Genomic DNA, 20,043 nt, shown 5'->3' with positions numbered 1-20,043 from the left:
AATTTATTTTTTAAAGTTAAAAGGTTTAAGTTAAACCTGCAAAAGTTTCAGTGTTCCAATTTAACCCTTGACATTCTGGCATTTTCCAGACTGCCAGCCAAATGAACACTTTAGGAGGAGGTGTATAAATATGTCTGCAGCACCCAGAGAGTTAATCCACCCCATTGTGCATAGGTGTTGGAGCTCTTATGGTATGTAAGATCGTATAAAATTTAGAGTTATTATGTATTCTCCTTTAATATATGCGTTTTTCCAGTAAGCACCTTTTGAAAACTTAGGTTTTCTTATTGGCACTATTAGATATGCATACATGAGGGGCTGGGACACAGCTGGTATTACACCACACTCCAGATTTAGCATGCAATATCTTCCTCTCATCGTTATGCCACATTCAGTGTCACACTCTGAATAAAGATTCCTAGCCACAATTTATGCAGCGGAGTGTTCCAAACTAATGCCAGACTCATTCAGAAGTAACAGATTTGACACAAGGCAGTTTCCAGAAATGGAGCCACCACTGATGAGCTGTGTGCCTGGTGAGATTGGCAGAGATGCAATGTCTCAGACTGAAAATGGAATCTCTATCTAAAGTGAGCTGGATAGCATTATTTGCAAATCAGTACACGGCGTTTGTTTCTCTCCAAACAGACTATATGTGGAAGCCAAGGTCTGGTTCATGGCTTGATACGCATGGTATGTTTGGGAGAAACAAACTACAAGTGCTGGTCTGTGCATAATTCTAAGTTGTTTCCTCTCAGCTTGGCAAAGAGAAGTGCAGGGAAGGCGCAGCAGTGAGGACTAGGATGCTGCTATTTCACAGCAAGCCATGGTTTGCTTCTAACTATGGTCCACTAGTTGACGCAAACAGGGCCACTAAGTTAGAACCACCATCACCCCTCCATCCTCCAGTGGCAGCATAAGCAACCTAGCCCCATTGAGCCCCAAACATGCCCAAGACATACGACATTCAGCAGCCATTTAACAACCACTGAAGCTACTTTGACTAATTGGAACATTCACGGCAGCTATGATAATTCAGACCTATATCTTGTCATGGGAGGAACAAGGTAGTTCAGGCTTATTGTCCCTAGCAAGGAAGCTGTTGCAACTGCTTCAGACAGTAACTCCAGATTTGGTAGTTCTTGTGTGGCTTTTGGGCAATTCAGTATTTCAACATAGAATTTATTGGGAATTATCTGCCAGGATTGGGGAGTGAGGGCAAAGTGAATGCAGTATGGGAGGGTTCTGGGCAATGCATATATTTACCATTTGTTTATTTAGAATGCAGGTTATTTACTAATTTTTGAAAAGCTATTTAGCACCTGCTTCATTGTAAAGATTTCATGGCTGTTGATAGTATGACCTGTTAGACCTGTTAAACTATACGCAGTGCTTTTTTCTGGGGGGATGCAGGGGTACCATACCCCTAAACATTTTGTGAATCTAAGTTTGGCCTCATTGAGGGGCAGTATTTCAATATGAGTAGGAAAATGAGAGTAACCCTAAACAAATTTTAGGGGAGGAAAAGCACTGATTATACTGCTGCTAATACACAATAGTCACTTCTATAACTTTCGGTGAGCTGGAGGGGGTGTTATTCCTCCTAAAACAAGCTGTTATGCCTTACTGCATTTTTAGTAATAATGCTTTATGGGAGAGTATATCATTTCAGCTCTATTAGGGTCAAACAGTTTTACTGCAGTTTTGCAACATTTACATTCAATTTGCATATATAATCCTGCTTTCAGGTAGTTAGCTGCTGCATCATTGTCATTGTAGTGACACAGACCCAGAAAAGATTCACAAACAGACAATCTGAGAATGTTTTGTTATATATATTGTAGCAATTTAAGATTCTCATCTAGATCACATCAGAGAGCTTTATAATTCGTAAATAGTTCCTGGTTTGACTCAGAGTGTTCTGTTGCTGTCACAGTTGCAATACTGTGAACATATGGATTGTTAAATTTTGTTAAAGAAATTCTAACATTGGTAAATAATAGTTACAAAATATAATTAAAATGCAGTTGAAATTATATATAAATTCATACACATGCACACACAAATTCACGAACTATAATTTTTCTAAAAGTGGCTCAAAGTGCTTTTAGTTGCCATTGTTAGGTGGTTAAAATTTTATACCTGAGTAATAAAATCTTAAAATTGAGGTTTCTAATGAGAATATTAATAGAGCACTAGTAATATTACTGTACTAGGTACCATTACAACAGAGATGGCCATTATATAAAAAGGCAGTGGTACTTAACTGCATGTTTAACAATGCTTTCTGTTGTAAACTACTCTTCATTAAAATGTTCCCTTCCCTTCTTTAAAACAAATACCCATTTTCCGACCATTAAAGATGAAATAGAATGATAGAATTGCAGAATTGGAAGAGACCACGAGGATCATCTAGTCCAGCCCTCTGCATTCACTTGAAATGGGGCTTGAAGCCACAACCTTGGGATTAAGAGTCTCATACTGTACCAGTTGAGCTATCCAGCTTCATAAAGGAACATGTTCTAATCTATGAAGCAATACAATGTTTAACATGATAAATTATCCACTTATCAAAGAGTAACAAACATCATTATATCAGAATGGCAACTTCAGACTGTCAAAGGTCTCAGGTGTATGTAGAAACGCTAAGCATGGGGTAACTAACTACTTGATGGGCATAATTAGTGGCCCTAATCATGGAAACGTAGAATTGTAGAGTTGGAAGGGATCCCGGGGGTCATCTAGTCCAAGCCCCTGCAATGCAGGAGTATCACCTTGATCATACATGACAGATGGCCATCCAACCTCTGTTTAAAAACCTCAAAGTAACAATTGTGCACTTGTATGCACCACTGAAAACCCAACCAATGAGCCTTCTTGGTGCTCTGATAACTAAGGCCAAGATTCAAAAGAGCTTGTGTTTGTACAATGGGATTTCTAAAGGCAACAGCTGATGTCCATGCTATATGACAAATAGCTCCTCAGTTATAATGTGGCATGAACAGGGGAAAAGGCAGGTGGGGAAGAGTAAGAAGTCAAAAGCTTTCTTAGATGTACTGAATCAATTGGATTCTTTGGATCATAGCCTAAGAAACCTACTCTCACACAGGCTTTTACAGGCAAGGGCCCAGAAGATAAACAGAGCAAAAGGGAAAATAAGAAACAAAATCATGGCTAACCTAACACTCAGATACAGTTATTAGTTTATACATAATAGGCTGTTTAAAAACTGCACTCTAATGGAAATAATTTTAATTATATGGACAATTATATCCAGTTAACTCTTTTAAAAAGCTGATGAAGTAACTTGTTTTAAAAATATATGGGCACTTAACTAATTCTGTTTAACCCTTTTGCTAAAAATTGTTTTTTTCTAAGTACAGCGTTTAAATAGCATGCTTATTCATAGAAAGCAATTACATTGAATTGAACTATGGGATCTATCTTTGTAGAAGCATTAGGATATACCTAGCAGTTCAAAAGCACGAAGTGCAAGTAGATAAATAGGTACCACTCCGGCGGGAAGGTAAACAGATTTTCCGTGCACTGCTCTGGTTCGCCAGAAGCGGCTTAGTCATGCTGGCCACATGACCCGGGAGCTGTACGCCGGCTCCCTTGGCCAATAAAGTGAGATGAGTGCCGCAACCCCAGAGTCCGCCATGACTGGACCTAATGGTCAGGGGTCCCTTTACCTTTTTACAAGATGGTAATTCCACTGAATACAGCTGTGCCAGCCCAGTTCTAATGCCCATTGAATTATTAACTCAAGATAAAAGAGCATGATTTAATAAGGCTCTCAGTGAGAAACCAGTAGAATGTTTTAGCTGAATGCTTGCATGCTTGTTAGCTTGTGTATGACAAGGCTCTGAGCTGGCTCGCTTTACTTGGGTAAGATTGCCATTAAAAATCAGTGTGAGTCAAATCTGAATAAGAAAAGCAAGACTGGATCCTGGTGTCATACAGTTTCTAAACTATGTTCCCTAGATCACCCTCAGCTTCAAATATCTTAATTATAGCATTCAGTAACATTGTGGGAAAGTGTCTATGGATTTTGGTAACCTGATCACTATGGTCTTCCTCTTCTTGGTCTCTCTCTTTCTGTTTCTTCTTGTTGCAGCAAGAGCCATGATAGTATCTGTCACATTCTTTGGATGACTTAAGGGTAGCAGCCTTCTGTGTTTGGGGCTGGAAATTGTGAACTGTGTTCGCAGAAATGCCACACAAGGGAGGTGAAAAGCACATTAAGAAGCTTTAGCACTAGATAGTGCAGTGCAAGCAGAGCTGAATTTGAGAGCTGGAACTTAAGTGGGCATTTGTCCCTGTTCTATTCCTTAATAAAATCTGAGCATTAACTGTAGTAAAGGGCATTTGAGAGCTCACTAAAAATGAATCATTGGGATGCTCAGCAGAGCTTTATTATGATATATTGTGAAGAACTTTAAAACATCTACTATGTACTTACATATATACCGACCAGAGATGTCTGTTTATTATAAATTAGAAAAAAATTTAATGATTGCTGCAGAGTATGAGCAATGTGTTTTGTTTTAAGATTCTAATTTTCACCAGTTTGAGGTGGGCAGGATTATGGCTTTTCCTATGAGACTTCAGTATGTTTGGCCTATGTGGAATTTCTATGTGTGCATATGGGAAAAGCTTTTAAAATTAAAATAAGATTTACTAAAGATGGAGTTGGAAAGAAAAAACAGGGTTTCTTCTCACAACAAAATTACTTGTCACGTGTATGCAGGAAATGTATATGTGGTAGAGAGATCCATGTATGAAAATCATCTTGTGTGAAGTGACCCCCTCAGATAAGATTTCAGCATTCATGCCCGATAAGTAGAGTCTAAAATGTCTTAATCATTACATGGTTGGTAATTGAGCACTGTAGCAAGGAAATAAATGTGAATGAGCATGTTCCTGGAGTGTTACTAGGCTGCTGCTGATGACTAGTTAACCAAAATGAATTAACAGAGAAGACATGATTAAACTATACTATTAACTAACTTGTTAGCGACAGGGAGAAAATGGAAGCACATTTACATATGTGTCCATCTGTCTTCTTTTACACTTTTGTCTTCAGCCACTGGGTGAAATGGTTTAAATCCAAATAGCAGTCTGATTCCCCCCCCCCCCGCCCCCACAGCAACATATACTTTCTTTCCTCCTGTTTATTGAAAGGAGGGAGGGGTTTTCTTGACAATAGCTGGTTCTTAATAGCTTTCTTAAGAAATCTCATTTCTATGACCACATTAGCTATAATGTGAGTGTCAGAAGAAGAAAAATCTCCATGGATAATTTTGGGTTAGTTAGTAGATTGTTATCATCTCAATGTTGCCGAAATCCCTAATCTCAGGTCAGCATGAAGCTGCAGTGGTTACAATCCTGTTGCCTGATGCACTATGAATGAAAGTGCTTTCTGTCAGAAACATGTGGTCTCTTCAGTAGATAGCCTGTGTAAATCCTGTGTAAATAGAGGGAGACTAACAAAGGATGAGCCCCTGCAGCTCAGAGCATTTGGAGCCATTTGGGGGCTGAATTTGCTAAATGCTGCTTATACCGCCTGAAAAGTTGAAGAGAAAGGAGCTTAAATTCACTTCTTTTTTCTCTTTCTACTCATACCCTGGGGGGAGGGTGTTCAGGGCCAGAGAAGCTTGAGGTAAGCCTAAGAAGACTGTTTTTTTCAGCGGCCTTTTGAGTGTGAAAAAGGTGGCATGGGTCACTGTCCCTTCTCTAATGTTGGAAAACCCACACAGTTAGTAAATGTTGCATGTAAACTAAAGTATTTCATCCTTCTCTTTACTCCACTGCGTTGGGCCATGAACTAGTCACTGGAAGAAAACCGAAGAATTTTTTTCATGTTAACATTTCTAGACAGTTTAGCACAGCAGGATTGTAAGAGAGCCCAACAATTAACAGATTTTCATAATATTCTATTTTGGAACCTCCCAAAGAAATAAAAATAAGAATTCAAAAGTTTACATTAATGCCTAGTTGTGCAGTAGGTAAATACTGGGACAAAATTTTCAACTTCCTTTAATTATCTGTAGGTGTTATTCTTAGAGGTTTATAGGTAAAAGGAATGAACAGAAAGCCAATAAGGGTAGTTCACAAATTTATCAGTCCAACAGGTATAAGTCCCAACACATTGGAGACATTAACTTGGTCAGAAAAGGGGATAGTTCATATTCCTTTCGGGGTTTTAGCTGAGAAACTACAAAATGAGCAACTAACTTGCTGACTCTAATAAAATGGTAACACAGGGCAGTATGAAATTAATGAACATCATTATGTTAGGTCCATTAATTTCAATGAGTAACACGTAGTTGAATGCCACCCTTGGAGTAATATCATGAGTGGCAGGTCACGGAGCAGAATACATTGATGTAGCTACAGTGTCCTCTTCTGTACAAGTGGGTTATGTCCATCTTACGATAATATATGCCATTTGCTACCATAACTTAAGCAGAATTAGCTGGCAGGGTGCAGACTTAAAAACCTTTAGGTTGGGGTGCTATCACACCCCTTTTCTTTCCAGTTCTGAGCTGATCCTTGTTTATGTGATTGATTTTGAAGAGTGAACAGGAGCAGTAAGTCTTTGTAGAATCACACCACAAATAATACTTCAAGTGCTGCTACATTGGTAAGGATGACAGTGGTATAGCAACATTAGACTGCATTGCTAAACCAGATTGTTGTGATCTGCAGGAGGCCAACAGTAAGCATTATAACACTGTTTTGTGCTCCCTATATGGTATTTGTTACATAGCACAGGAACTCACAGAATTAAGCTATAACCACAAACCTGTTATTGCTTGCATGGGCGCAAGCCACAAACAGAAAATGTACTAGCAGAAGAATCTTCCTCCAGATAGATTTGAATTGTTACCAAATGTGTACTTTGCAGAGGAATCCTAGGCTAGAACTAGATGTCATTAATGTTCACAAAAGCCCCACAGTTTGCATTCTCCCTGGAGGTGATTAATTGAAGAGACCCAGTTGGCATATCGCGCTAGTGGTGTCAGCCATTGCTGCCATAATCCAGAACACCACTATGTCTTTTTGTATAGTTAGATGTATATATGAATAAGTGGCCATGTGGTTTGGGCCAATTATATCCATGCCCTGGAGACCCTTTGTTTCTGTGGAGTTTCTTGGGCATGGCTATAATCAGCCCAAACTATATGGGCACCTATTCTTTCAACAATGGGTAAAGAGGTACTTGCATGGTTAAGGACAGCAGCGCCACCACCACCATGTAAAATTTGGTGCAGTTTATAAATTAGACCTCAGTCTTGGGAAGAGGTGGAGTAATGATTTCTTGATGTGAATAGAGATTGGCTGCGTGTTCTATAAACTGTGGCACTAGAGGGACCAGTGTGGCACTGAACCAGTGTGGCATTGCGGAAATGACGTTGAGCTTTAATAGGGCAAATGTTCGTCTGCATGTTGGATTACTCACATCCATTTTAGTTTCGGGGCAAATCACTATCCTTCGGCTTTAATTTGCTTTCTGTAGCTTTCCTTCCAGGGTTATTCTGTGAATGAGGGCCAACACATTGTACTGCCAGTACTCAAAAGGTTATAGATCTAAATAGTAAGCCAAATAATATGCTCACCTAAGCAGTTATCTTAAGTCTTTCATTGTGTTAAACTCAGGGCAATATTTATTTAATTTTTACTTTAAAATCTGTGCTTTTTCAGCATAGGCATGAAACCATTCCTTTCTTTTAAAAAAAAACAAAACATTTTTTAAATGAGCAGCATTATTTTTAGAATAACTTTCTCTTGATACAAGCAAATGTGATGTGCCTGCTCTCCCTCTTCCTCTTCTGTAGGAAAAAAAATGAAGGCTAGCTGTAGGCTAGGCTTACATGGAGATGGTAAAACTAAGATGATAAGAGGGAAATGCATTTTTTCATATCTAGGGTTCCTCTGGTGTTACTGAGATGGTTTTGATGTTTGTGGTAGTGTTTCAAAGTCCAGACATGTCTCATTATTACGAGCATGTTTTATTATTTGACACACATTGAGAATCCTTTTTGGAGTTGAGTGGGTTAACTTTCCCCCCATAAATTAAGAATTAATATATTTTATGTTCATCCATGAGATTCCAAAGTCTTTAAAAATGTCTTATGGGCAGTCGTGTTAGCCTAGTAGAACAACTATCCCTATGTGTTTTTGCTTAAAGTCTGTGTAACTAATTAAAAACAAGCCATGGGATGTAAGTAGACCATCGGAATATAGGAAGCTGACCTTATGCTGAGCCATACCATTGGTCCATCTAGCTCAGCATTGTCCAGGGTTGACAAGGGTCTCTTCCAGTCAGAGAATCATAGAATTGTAGAGTTGGAAGGGACAGTGAGGAGGGTCATTTAGTCAAATGTCCTGCAGTACAGGAATCTTTTGCCCAACATGGGGCTTGAACCCACGAACCTGAGATTAAGAGTCTCATGATCTATCAACTGAGCTATCCCAGGTCTCTTACCTGAAGATGCCAGGGATTGAACCTGACACTTTTATCATGCCATGCAGATGTTGTACCATTGACTAAGTCCCTCTTATTCAAATGACTTGTGCATCCTCCAGCCTAAGAAAAGTAATGTGCAAATGTATACACACACTTAAATATATGTATAACAAGTCTTGATCTTGGAACATATCAGAACTTCTCATTCTTCAGTATATCTATTTGTATGCAGAAGGTGGTGTGTGTCAGTGTAATGATTTTGTTCCTTCTATGAGTCACAAAAAAGCATGGAGAAAAAGAGAAAATAGCTCAAAAATAGCCGACTTTATAATATTAAGTGGGGTGAGGAATAATTTTAACTGTCTTGGTTTAAAAGAAACTGTCTTGGTCTCTAACTTCATTTGAACTTGAGGGTCCAGCTGAAGAAAGTAGGATTGAGGTCTGAGTTTAAGAGAGTAGGTGTGTAATGAAAAGGCCTCTTCACATATTACATGTTCACATGTTATACCTGCAGGTATAGGACGGTATATAAATTCTATCTATCTATCATCTATCTATTCTATCATTGGAAATGGAACGAAATAAAGTAAGAGAACCAGTGGGAGATAGTGCTGCCAGGAACTGCATTAAATACATCTTCTCTGTTCTATCCCTGAGGAGTGGTACACTGTATAGCACACAGTGGCTGAGATCTAGAGGAACATTGACAGCATTGTGCCTTGCTGCTGCGGGGGATGGGGGTGGAGAGTGGATAACATGAAAAGCAATGTAGAGGCAAACCCTCTGTGGGACTGGATCTTTCATTCCCCGAAGATCCCTGAGGTCTGTGGACTTTGAAAGCTAAACCACAGTGTACAAATGAATGAATGATCCTTCCAGAAATGACCATCTTTCTCTCTCCCCCCCATCCCACTTCAGGGAAAATTTTTTGCCAGTGCCTTCTGACATTCTTTTTCCCTGTGCTCAGTTCTCACCATGCATTTTTGTTAACGGAGAGTAGTGAATAGTGCTTAGAAAGTGGCATGTTATAAGGCATTTTACATTGGCTGAGATCCTTTTGTAACCACAAGACATTTCTCTTTGGTTTAGATATTTGTGTATCCATTTTCACATGTGCAAAGATAACACTGCACCAAATAAGAATTCAGCAACTTGTCTGAGAGGCATAAATGGGTACATAGTTCATAAGGCAATGGAGTATGAGGCAGAAAATTACTTTCGCCCCTTCTGGTATGTGCCAATGTGGCATGGCTGGCAAAAATCAGTTTGTAATTATTGCACTGTGTCACATGCTCAACAGCTAAGATTTCATTTTGCTGCTCTGCCTTTAGTTTTTCATTCAGTACAGCAAGATTGGTGAGGGATGGCGGGACTTGTATAAAATAGACATATGCTCCTCTTTTTCGTAATATTTCACAGATAACCTGTTTTATTTTCCTCATTTCAGACAGACTAAATTCCAGTTCTGATCTTATTTGCAGTGTTGTAACTCGTGTAACTGCTATGAAATGCATTCTAATTTTACCATGCCACAAGTTTTCACTTTCATTCTTTCATCACTAATGTAGTTGTCTTATTTAAGGTTTACAGTGCATACTATTTATAGACTATTGGAACTCAGTTATTGATGATTTGCAGAATTTTCATTTGTCTCTTGCTCCTATTAGATAATTTTCTCCCCTCTCCCTCTCTTTCGTTATATGAATGGAGAGAGGATCAAGACTGGTAATTAATCTCTAACATTTTACACTAGATCAAGCCTATTGACTCTGTAAACTTCAGCCAAACTTATGGAGGATGAATCTGAATATCTAACCACCTATTATTAGCCTTTTTCATAATCAAAGCACTGTACTGATCCTCTTGGAAAGCTCCAAATGAAGCATTGCACAAAAAGCAGCATTAAGGTGTTCCTGAATGCCTGGATAGAAACAAGAATTGTTCTCTCTCGTGTTTCTGTTGTATTTGTGTGCCTGACCAAGAAAGAGAGACAGATTGAAAGAAGATTTTATATCTACATGCATTATGTGCATACATTCATAGGTTTTAGAAAAGAAGACAAAGATATCTTTATCTAGACAATAGATAGAAAAAGAGACTCATTTCAGAACTTGCACTTTTGGCGTGGATTGTTCTTTTCCCTCCATCTCTGGGTACTGCTTTTCAAAACTGCCTGAGGCTACAGTACAGCACCTCAGATCCCCAAGGCCCCTTGCCTGGCTCCTAATAGCCACTCTCCATCTGTGTCACATGAACAGCTGATGAGATAGCTCTAGTGCCTGTATTTTGGAGTGCACATCCACCCAGGTTAAAATGCTGGGGTTGCCAAGGAGCAGTCAGAAGCCATTAGTGTTTGTGAGAATTTGCCTTGCAGCAGTTCCTTGGCATAGTCAGTGGAAAAGGGTGTGTATTTGTGCTTGCACACGCATGGGTGTCGGGTGGTGGGCCACTAAGAAAAGGAGTTCTTCCAAAGTAATATGTTTTCCTCGCCGGAAAAGGTTGGTTCGTGATAAACTCCTGTCTTTTTCTTTTATCACTGTCCACACCTTCAATTTACCTTCTAGTCAAAGAAAAAGAAAACAGCAACTTAGGGGTCTGACTCAGGTCCTTGGGCAGATGGAAAGGAACTACTCAGCCTTGGGGCAGGGTAGTTGTAATGAAGTGGCCTGTCATTCTGTAAATAGTGAGGACCATCTCTTCTATGTGATGGAGGGTATCACATTGCAGTGAAAATGGAAATGTCAATAAAATTAATCTGCTAGCTCTTTGCTCTGCCTTTTTTGTTGTTGTTGTTTCTCTAGTTAGAGGGGGGGAAGTGAGTGGTGGTATTTCCCCCTCCCCAGTTGTTTTTGCCTTTTCTTTTTTAAAGAAATGTGTGTGGGCACCATAAACAAAGGTGAAATAGAATTTAAAGTTTTGAGGTAAATAGTCTCTATGTATCGGTAATGTGTTTGTTTTAGCAGCACTAAAGATCCAGAAGAGGCTATAGGAATTAGTTCATGGGTCTATAGCATTCCTCAGGAAGCTATGGAGCGTCTATCTCAGGCTACATTGAGCACAGAGTTTATTGTTTTAGGCTTTCTTGGACAAGGTTTTTACTTAGCATGGGATTTATGGCATTTACTGCTAATGAATGTCTATTCTTAAATTACAAAAACCACCGTCTCAGTGCAATTCCCAGATGTCCTTCCAGGACCTCGGCTTCTTAAACACCAGCAGGGAGCATAAACTCTCCACTTCTCTGTTTTCCTCTTTCGTGTGGCTCCAGGCTAATGATGTGTAAGGAAAACACAGCAATCTATAAAGTCTCAGTGCTGTCCCAGTATTCTTCATTTATTTTGCATTTGATTATGCCACAAGTCGGATCTTGTTTCTTTCCTTTTTTAAAAGTTATTAGTTCAAATATTAATGTAGGAATATGGCATATATTGCTGCTCTTGATTGATGCCTTCCCAAAAACAGGAAGACGTGCTCGTATGAATTTTAAGAAAGTAGGGGTCCTGCAATGCCTTGCCAGAAGAGTTTTTCAGATACATAATTTAGATGCCCTCCAGGCAGGCTTTCAAGGCATTTTTGCTGGAGGGCAAGAAAAAATAACTATGACTGTTAAAAGTAAATGATTTTTGCTAATGCACAATTAATGCCAGGGAAAAGCACTGAAGAGAAAGATGTTCATGGAAAGTTCTGATTAAGCAAGCACCCTACCTTGATGTGCATCCTTAAAAAAAAAAGAAATAAAAAGAAGCAGAATATAATGATCACTGATGCAGGCACATAAGTTTTCATGTCTTGCAAATACTATGTTGAGGGTCATACAAGTGTGTGTGCGTGTGCATGTGTGTGAGTGGGGAGATGATAGTAAATGGGGAGGGGTTCAGCTGGCAGTGTGTTATGTGCTCTGAACAGTGACACATTTACTGTCACCTATGCAGAGGGCCCAGAATATATAGACCACAGAACATTTAACTTGATTACCTTCATCATATATTCAGCATAGTTGCAGGGAATGCATTTACAGTAAATAGGTTTTTGTGTGGCAGGTTTTCCCACACTGCATTTCATAATTGACAAAGAAGTATTGCACTGTGTCAAGCAAACAATTATAATTGAATTAATGGTTTGTGCGTGTGTGAGGCACAAAATTAGTATTTGGAGAGACATGATTTCTAATTTTTATATATCTATATCAGCAATCATATTTAATAAGAAATTGAACATGCCTGATTTTTTCATATATGAATGACACTTCATTAGTGCTTTAGTAGTTAATCTGATTATTCAGATTGGCTTATATTTCTTGTTTATTATCTCTCACCCCATTTTTTCTATTAGGGGATGGTTTAGACAACAGTGTAGCCTCTCCCGGCACAGGGGACGATGATGATCCAGACAAGGATAAAAAGCGGCAGAAGAAAAGAGGAATTTTCCCCAAAGTAGCAACAAATATCATGAGAGCATGGCTGTTCCAACATCTCACAGTAAGTGAATGCAAGAAAAAGAAGTAGTATTTTACACACGTCTAATTATTTTTAATAGCCCTTTCAACATTTTAGGATAATGTTTTGGGTGGTTGGAAGTTGGTTCTCTGCAATGGAATATATTTGGGAGTTATTATATATTATGTACCTTGAGTATAAAGCATCACACCTAGTGCAAAATGGGATTCATTTCAAGGACTGCCATTTTACTGTACAATTAGAGAGACTATTTTATGTATTTATTTATTTGAAACTGTTTATGGTGAGCGATCATCAGAAACAGAGATGTAGAATAGTCACCACGGGATGTCCAGGCAGGCTTAAATAATATTTCGGGAGTCCACTGTAAACCAAGCAGGCCTGCTGAGTGGTTGATGATGGTTAGTGAGGATCAGTGTGGGATTCTGAACAGCCCCCATGCTAGGGCTTCTAAATGGTGGACCTATGTTGCTTTTGGAACACACATATACTATGTATATTCCAACATGCATTGCAAGAGGTAGATGAAGTCAGAGAATTCATTTGAAAACTTTTCCTATGTTGGTTTACATGCAAAATATAGACAGCGTTTAGTTTTTCTAATTCCTCAGTTCTATGGGAGATTAAAGCACCTATTTAAGCTGCTCTTCAAGTCCATTATCTTAAAAGCTAGCCATATTCACTTCTGGGGGAAAGCGAGTAAACGTGAAAAAACAACACTTTTAGTAGCAATCTATCTTTATCCTCCTGTTTTGCAATTGGTTTTATGTGTTGGTGTTCTGTTGACTATTACAGCTTTACTTAGGCATCAAAATACATTTTAACAAAAGAAGTAGTAGCTCTCTTAATTTTACTTGGAAATGGTGGAAAATGGTAAAATTATCAGTTCACTTTCCCTTCCATTTTGTTTGGGCTAATACTTAAAAGGATAGTGTGGTTAACTATCACACACAAGGGTTCATTTTGTGATTGTTAAAATTACACATTTTTTGTGGTGGTAGATATTAGTTACTGTCTCGTGGTTCCTGGAGTGATTCAGGTACCTCTTTTATTTACAGTGGTGGCTACCAAGCATCTTTGCTGATGGGACAGCTTGAAGGGGTTGGGTAGCGTTAAATACCAGTTTTAAACCATCATTTTGATGTAAGAACATTATTAGCAAACTAAGGTGCATTGATCTGGCCTGTAGGGTCAGGATTAGCCAGAATAGCCAGTGCCTCTGCTCGAACAGTGGTTATTTTTGCCTTCCAGCTATGGCCATTTCAAAGGTCAGGTGCCCTGTAGTACCTACTTGGCTCAGAGGAATTAGACAGAACATGAGTCTCTGGGCTGATTACTTAACCAAAGACAAAATAATGAGTCCTAAGCAAATACTGACTAATTGAAAGGGCTGTAAATCCATTACATATTGGTCAGGGATAATCAGGAGTATTTAATCACTTTTATCTATTCAGGAGCACTGAAGCTGCAACAGCAAAGCCCTGAACCTTGCCATTTGCTTATTATTCTCATCATTATCAAAATTACTTCACAGCTGTTCTTTGCTACATCACCTCAGCTGGAGATTTACTAACCTGTAAAATGTTTTTAATTTGGAAGTTGAGTGAGTGTGAGGGAGAGGGTTTTTTTTATTTTTAACTGAAGGAAGTGGTTAGAAGAGCAGCACACTGATGCTGGAAAAAACTTGGGGCTATGAATAATCCACTTTATTTCATATAAGCTTGCATATTAATTTCCCCAACTCTCACTAAGTCATCCCCATCCCCATGGATTTTTGCCACTGCCTTTTCTTTCTAAAACGTTGTGTGGAAAGTGCTTAGTGTATGCTTGCCAAAAGGATAATTTATATCTCGCATATCTTGAATAACATCTTCATGGTTTTTAGCATGCCTGAAATTCCACCATGTTTCTCTGCCTCACACCAGATGAACTAAGGAAATGCAGTAAGCTTTGATGAGGATGGTCCTTGCATAAGCTAAAAAAAAAAAAAAGCTCTTTGCCATCTAGGTTTTAATGAGTTTGTAGGTGTTGAAAGATTTACTGTGCTATAATTCTCAGACCTGAGAACTGATAATGGAGACCTCTGACTAGTGCAATGAAAATTCAAAAAGATTTTTGCCATAAACACATGCTGAGAAGGAAAATAACTCTTTCCTTAAACAGTTCCAGCATTCTTTTTTCTTTCTGATTTGTTTGTTCCTTCAAAATACAACTTTGGTCTTGCTATGAATGTAAACTATAATTTACAAATATTTTCTCAAGTAAATTTCATAATAGAAAGAGTCTGAAAATTTAAATGGTTTTCCTTCACCACTGCTCTAACCTGATTTCAAATAGGTTTGTCCACTCTTTTGTCCTCTGTGACCTGGTCTTGTATTACAATAATCCTACAATGTACCCTTTTTCTCTTTCTTTTTTCAAAGAAACTAATTGAATTATCTCATTATTTTAATTTGTTAAGCAAATGTATTTTACATCACAGGATGTGTTCTTAAAGAAGGGGCTGCTAAGGCTTTGCCCCTTGAATGGCCCATTGGTGCATTTTGACATTCATGCATTCTCATTAATGAAAGGGACATAAAAGAACTCTGGTTGTATTTTTTTTCAAACTCCCAACCAGCATGGAGCAACTTTTTCCATAAGCCACAGGGGTCTCTCTACATATGTTCTCAACTGCAAGCTATTGTCACCTATTCTGAATACCTCAAAAGCACAAATAAAATACTAAAGGCCAACTGTAGCAATTGTTAGTTTCAATATGACAAAAATCATTAACCTCTGCTTTGCCTAGGAGGCAAGCCATTTTTGCTTTAAGCTTTAAACTAAGCTCAAAAATTTCTGTGCAATGTGAAATGTCTGGGTAAGGTTATTCACTTTCAATTAATTATGCTCATTTTGGGGTGAATTTTTTGGAATATATATTTTATAAATAGGCAATATGGTTCATCTTAAGAACTATTTTACTTCCAAAATTGCTAAAATGACATGTTGATCTTGGTTGATAACTCTACATGAATTAATTTGTCCCACTGACTGACTTTCATCACATTGTTTCATAACTGTATATAGTAGTTTTCCACTATTTCAGTTTTTTGGAACAACTTCCATAATACCAAGAACAAGCTACGTATAAAGTTTTTGAGGATAGAAACCTCCAGTGCTTGCATAATAATTCAACCGTGTTCTCATTCTGCAATTGGTATCTGCCTTACATTAAGTATTACAATGGTACAGGAAGATGAAAGGATCTTAGGATGAATTGCTAGAAAATGTGCATGCTTTTTCTGGATAATATCCAGTATTTGAGTGGGTAAAGGAAATCCTAGCCTGGTAGTATAAGCTTCTCAGTAGTACATAAAGATTATGATATCAGAAAGGTAAACCTGACATCAAGGCTGTTGTTATTTAACTTCAAAGATAGTTAAAGAAAAGGAACAGCAAGAAATCTGACCCATGCAGCCTTTATTCATAGCCTTGGAAAACTCCTTTTCCCTCCATGCCAAACAGCTCTTTAGTACACTCAATTAGCCTCTCAGAAATCTCTGCTTTCCTCCCTCAAGTGCTCCCCTGTTTGCCCTGCAAAGAACATATTTGATCATGGAATGAAAACAGGAAGTGCTTGTGTACAAAGATACCTCTTGCTCACACTGCTTTTGAGCTAAAGGTTTCCTTATCATAGCAGTCACAGAAAAACTTACTGCATGGCGTAGAAGCTCTTTGAAAATAGATGCATATAATCAGAACAGGCGGCAGTCATAGAGGAAGGAACTATGTAATAGTTGGATTTTTACCTTTAGTCATCCAACTTTTCCTGCAGCAGAGACAACAGAAAAGCTCATATTTCATTCCAGTCAATCAGCTTCCTTTTAAATGATGTCATATGTATACTTTAGATCTAAACATAGATTAACCCTATTTAATTTTTTTAAAAATAAGGGTTTATGGATTTTTGCAGTATACAAGCACTAAGCTCCCTTATTTCACACCCACCTTACATTTCATTAATTCCTGTTGCAAGATTTGTTGAAAGCTGCCTTTTAATTTGGGTTTGTAAAAATACTTCTAATTTGGTTATGCAATGCAAATTAAAGTTGCAGCCTTGCCCTAGTCATGAGTGTGTAATTTCCACTGAACTTGGTTTGACTTGTATGTGTATAACTGCATTTTGGATTGCAGCCTGCTTATTCCTTTCCTTACACAACTGCCTTTCAAAGTAGACTAGTCATGTCCCAAACTATTTGGAAATTGCTGCTACCATCCTTGTCCTCTTAAATCCTACAGCTCCCAGACAGGAGAGGATTTGGGGTATTTCAGGCAAACACATACACAGGGACTCAGAGGTAGCATTCAGTTTACTTGACCCTCCTTGGCTGAAAGAAACACGGTATTCTCTGCCAATATGCCTCTCAGTTTACAAGGGGAGCAGAGCCAGCACCCATCTCCCTGTGTCCTCCATCTAGAGATAACAGCATCCTGCTTTTCTCTGTCGACCTCAATCCTACACCTCTGTAGCATGAAGCAAGTGGCTTAGGCCATGAGAATTATTGCGCGAACCCAGAGAGTTGGCAATAATTCACACAAACCCAGTGGTCCAATTATTTAATGTGTATTCAGAATAAGAAGGCAAAGGACAGCACAAAGGGACAAAGCAGAATACTGAAAACAAAAGGAGCTTTTTAGCTCAAGTCTATCCTATCCCAAACTACTGTATTTTTCACTCCATAAGACACACTTTTTTCCTCCTAAAAAGAAAGGGGAAATGTGAGTGCGTCTTATGGAGCGAATGGCGCTTCGCAGGAGAGGCGCTGTGCAGAGAGGGAGAGCTGCACAGCGCCCCTTCAGCGAAGCGCCTCTCCTGCGAAGCGTGAGGAGGAACAGAGCCCCTTCTGTTCCTCCTCCCGCTTCACTGAAGGGGTGCTGCACAGCTCTCCCTCTCTGCGCAGGAGAGCTGCGCAGTGCCCCTTCAGGGAAGCAGCTCTCCAGTGAAGCGGGAGGAGGAACGGAGCCCCTTCTGTTCCTCCTCCTGCTTCACTGAAGGGGCGCTGCGCAGAGACAGTGGCCAGCACTGTGGCCACACAGTGGCCAGCTTGATGCCTGTGGGAAGCCCACAAGCAGTACATGAGCATCATAGCACCTCTAAAAACTTGGTGCGTCTTATGGTCGGGTGCGTCTTATGGACTGAAAAATACGGCAATTGCAAGCAGGCTTCTGGTCTCCTCATGAGTAATGCAACATAGATGTTTAGTTGCATGGTATTCTGATGGTCAATGAAGGGGAAAGGTCTGCATAGCCATATCACATTTTAAAAAGTGTTTCTACCTATCTTGAAGTTGAGTGGCACCTGACACTTTCTAGCCAATTATACCCCAGGTCATGTTAGGTAAGGTGGGGTTGGGAAGATGGTGGACACCTCCTGGGGCAGAGGGAGATGGCTATCACTGGGGGAAATTACCCCTTCAGTTATTCTATGACCTTGCTAGACAGGATGTAGCCCAGAACATATTGTCCTGGGAGCTTGGCAGAAAGGAGGTGCCTGGCTTGTTCCAGCAAAATGGAGAGTAAGAGATCAGGGCTGGTTGCCACAGTATGAAACTAGCATCCTTTAACTACACTCTGAAAGGTCGGAGCCAGTTCATTTATTGCGTCTGAAGATTGGAGTTATTCCTAATTAATATAGTGTGTGTGTGTGTGTGTGTGTGTGTGTGAGAGAGAGAGAGAGAGAGAGAGAGAGAGAAATCAGATTAAAGGTAACTGCATTGCGTTGTCTATTTGTTTTGGTTCTCCAAACTACTCGTCAGCTCAAACTCAAACCAGCAGTCAGGTACATGGTGATCAGGCTGTCTTGTCTCTCTTTGGAATGTAGCCAGACAAGTTCTTCCCGTCTAGTGGGTCTGTTTCTCCCCCTGCAAGCTTTGCAACTAGAGTCCTGGCTGTAAACGCCAACTCCACCTCCTCCTGCCTGTGATGAAGCATTTTATCTGGCTGCAACCTAAAGAGCAGTGAGGTCTTATTAAGTCTTTCCTCCTTTCCTTAGGTTGACCTTCACATTAGTGTTCCTCTCAGCCTGACTACGTTTTTGGCCCTGTTCCGCTGCCCCATGTTGCATATCTGAGCAGCCAGACCCACATTCCTGGTTGCCTGGTAGATACTGACATCAGTTCTTTAAAGGAGTGCTCTTTTGTTTCAGTTCAGTGGTCTCTGCTTTAAATTGATGTCTCAGGGGATGGGGCTATCAAGTATGCACCAAGGCTTACTTTTTTGTGAAGGGGAAAGCAGCATATTGCCATAATTAGCTAACGATTTTAGGAAACTGTGTGAGAAGATGGATATACAGTTATTCTCTGTTGTGGGCAAAAACTGGTTGTGGCTTCTCAGTGGCAGCAAGCTAAGATGCAAACTTCTTCATGCCCTCTCCCATGGAACAAATTCTCTCTGCTCACGAGTGTTTGGATTTTCAATAGGGAGGCCAGGGCCCTTGGCACATGCTGAAAGATAAAAAGCCAAAGTATCTGTACTGATCCAGAAAATGTGAAAGCAAGCCAGTATTTTGGGACACTTGATTGATCCTAATAAACGTGTTGCCCAAATGGATTTCAATGTTTAAAGACACTGTTTCCTTTATCAGCTCTGTAGAAGTCTGGCTGGTGTCGGAAACGGGGGATTAAAAATTGCAGCACACAATTTCAAAAGTAGTTAGATGCCATTTCATATAGATATGCAAGAACACCTTTAGCCAAAGACTTGCCCATGTTTATATGGAGGAAACATACATACCTGGTTTTTATATGATACCGTTACCATTGTTTTGTTCTTTGCATATAGGTATGTATTTAAAGAGGTACAACTGTTCTCTCACCCTAAAATTGCCATAGTCCATAGTGCCCATAGTTCTTTTCAATGGAGAGGAAGCTCTGAAGGCAATTTCACCTTCAGAGCTTTCTTCCTCATGGAGAGTCGTAGCATATACGTCAATAGAATTGAGCCAGCTACAGACCCAAAATCCTGCCAACACTGAGATGATGTTCAAGATCAGCCTTGAGGCTGCGTTTCAGGATTAATCTAGGAATGGGATCAGGCGCTATATATTTGAATAGACAAATCACCAATGATGTG

At 39.4% G+C, this 20,043-nt stretch overlaps 1 protein-coding gene across 26 annotated transcripts in view; it reads left to right on the top strand.

Annotated features, from left to right (window-relative positions):
* Positions 1–20,043, top strand: part of MEIS2 (Meis homeobox 2) — a 233,695-nt gene that overhangs the window by 58,500 nt on the left and 155,152 nt on the right. For 13 of the 26 annotated variants that reach the window (XM_083508336.1, XM_083508333.1, XM_083508323.1 and 10 more), the window contains 2 exons: positions 90–191; positions 12,806–12,951. In XM_083508336.1, the coding sequence (XP_083364462.1) occupies positions 90–191; positions 12,806–12,951 (248 nt within the window). The remainder of the gene's footprint in view (positions 1–89; positions 192–12,805; positions 12,952–20,043) is intronic. The other 13 variants (XM_083508338.1, XM_083508325.1, XM_083508315.1 and 10 more) reach the window with 1 other exon arrangement.

This window comes from Podarcis liolepis, assembly GCF_965112155.1.
Source record: "Podarcis liolepis genome assembly, chromosome: 1".
Classification (NCBI taxonomy): domain Eukaryota; kingdom Metazoa; phylum Chordata; class Lepidosauria; order Squamata; family Lacertidae; genus Podarcis; species Podarcis liolepis.
This window is presented reverse-complemented; position numbering and strand designations above follow the sequence as displayed.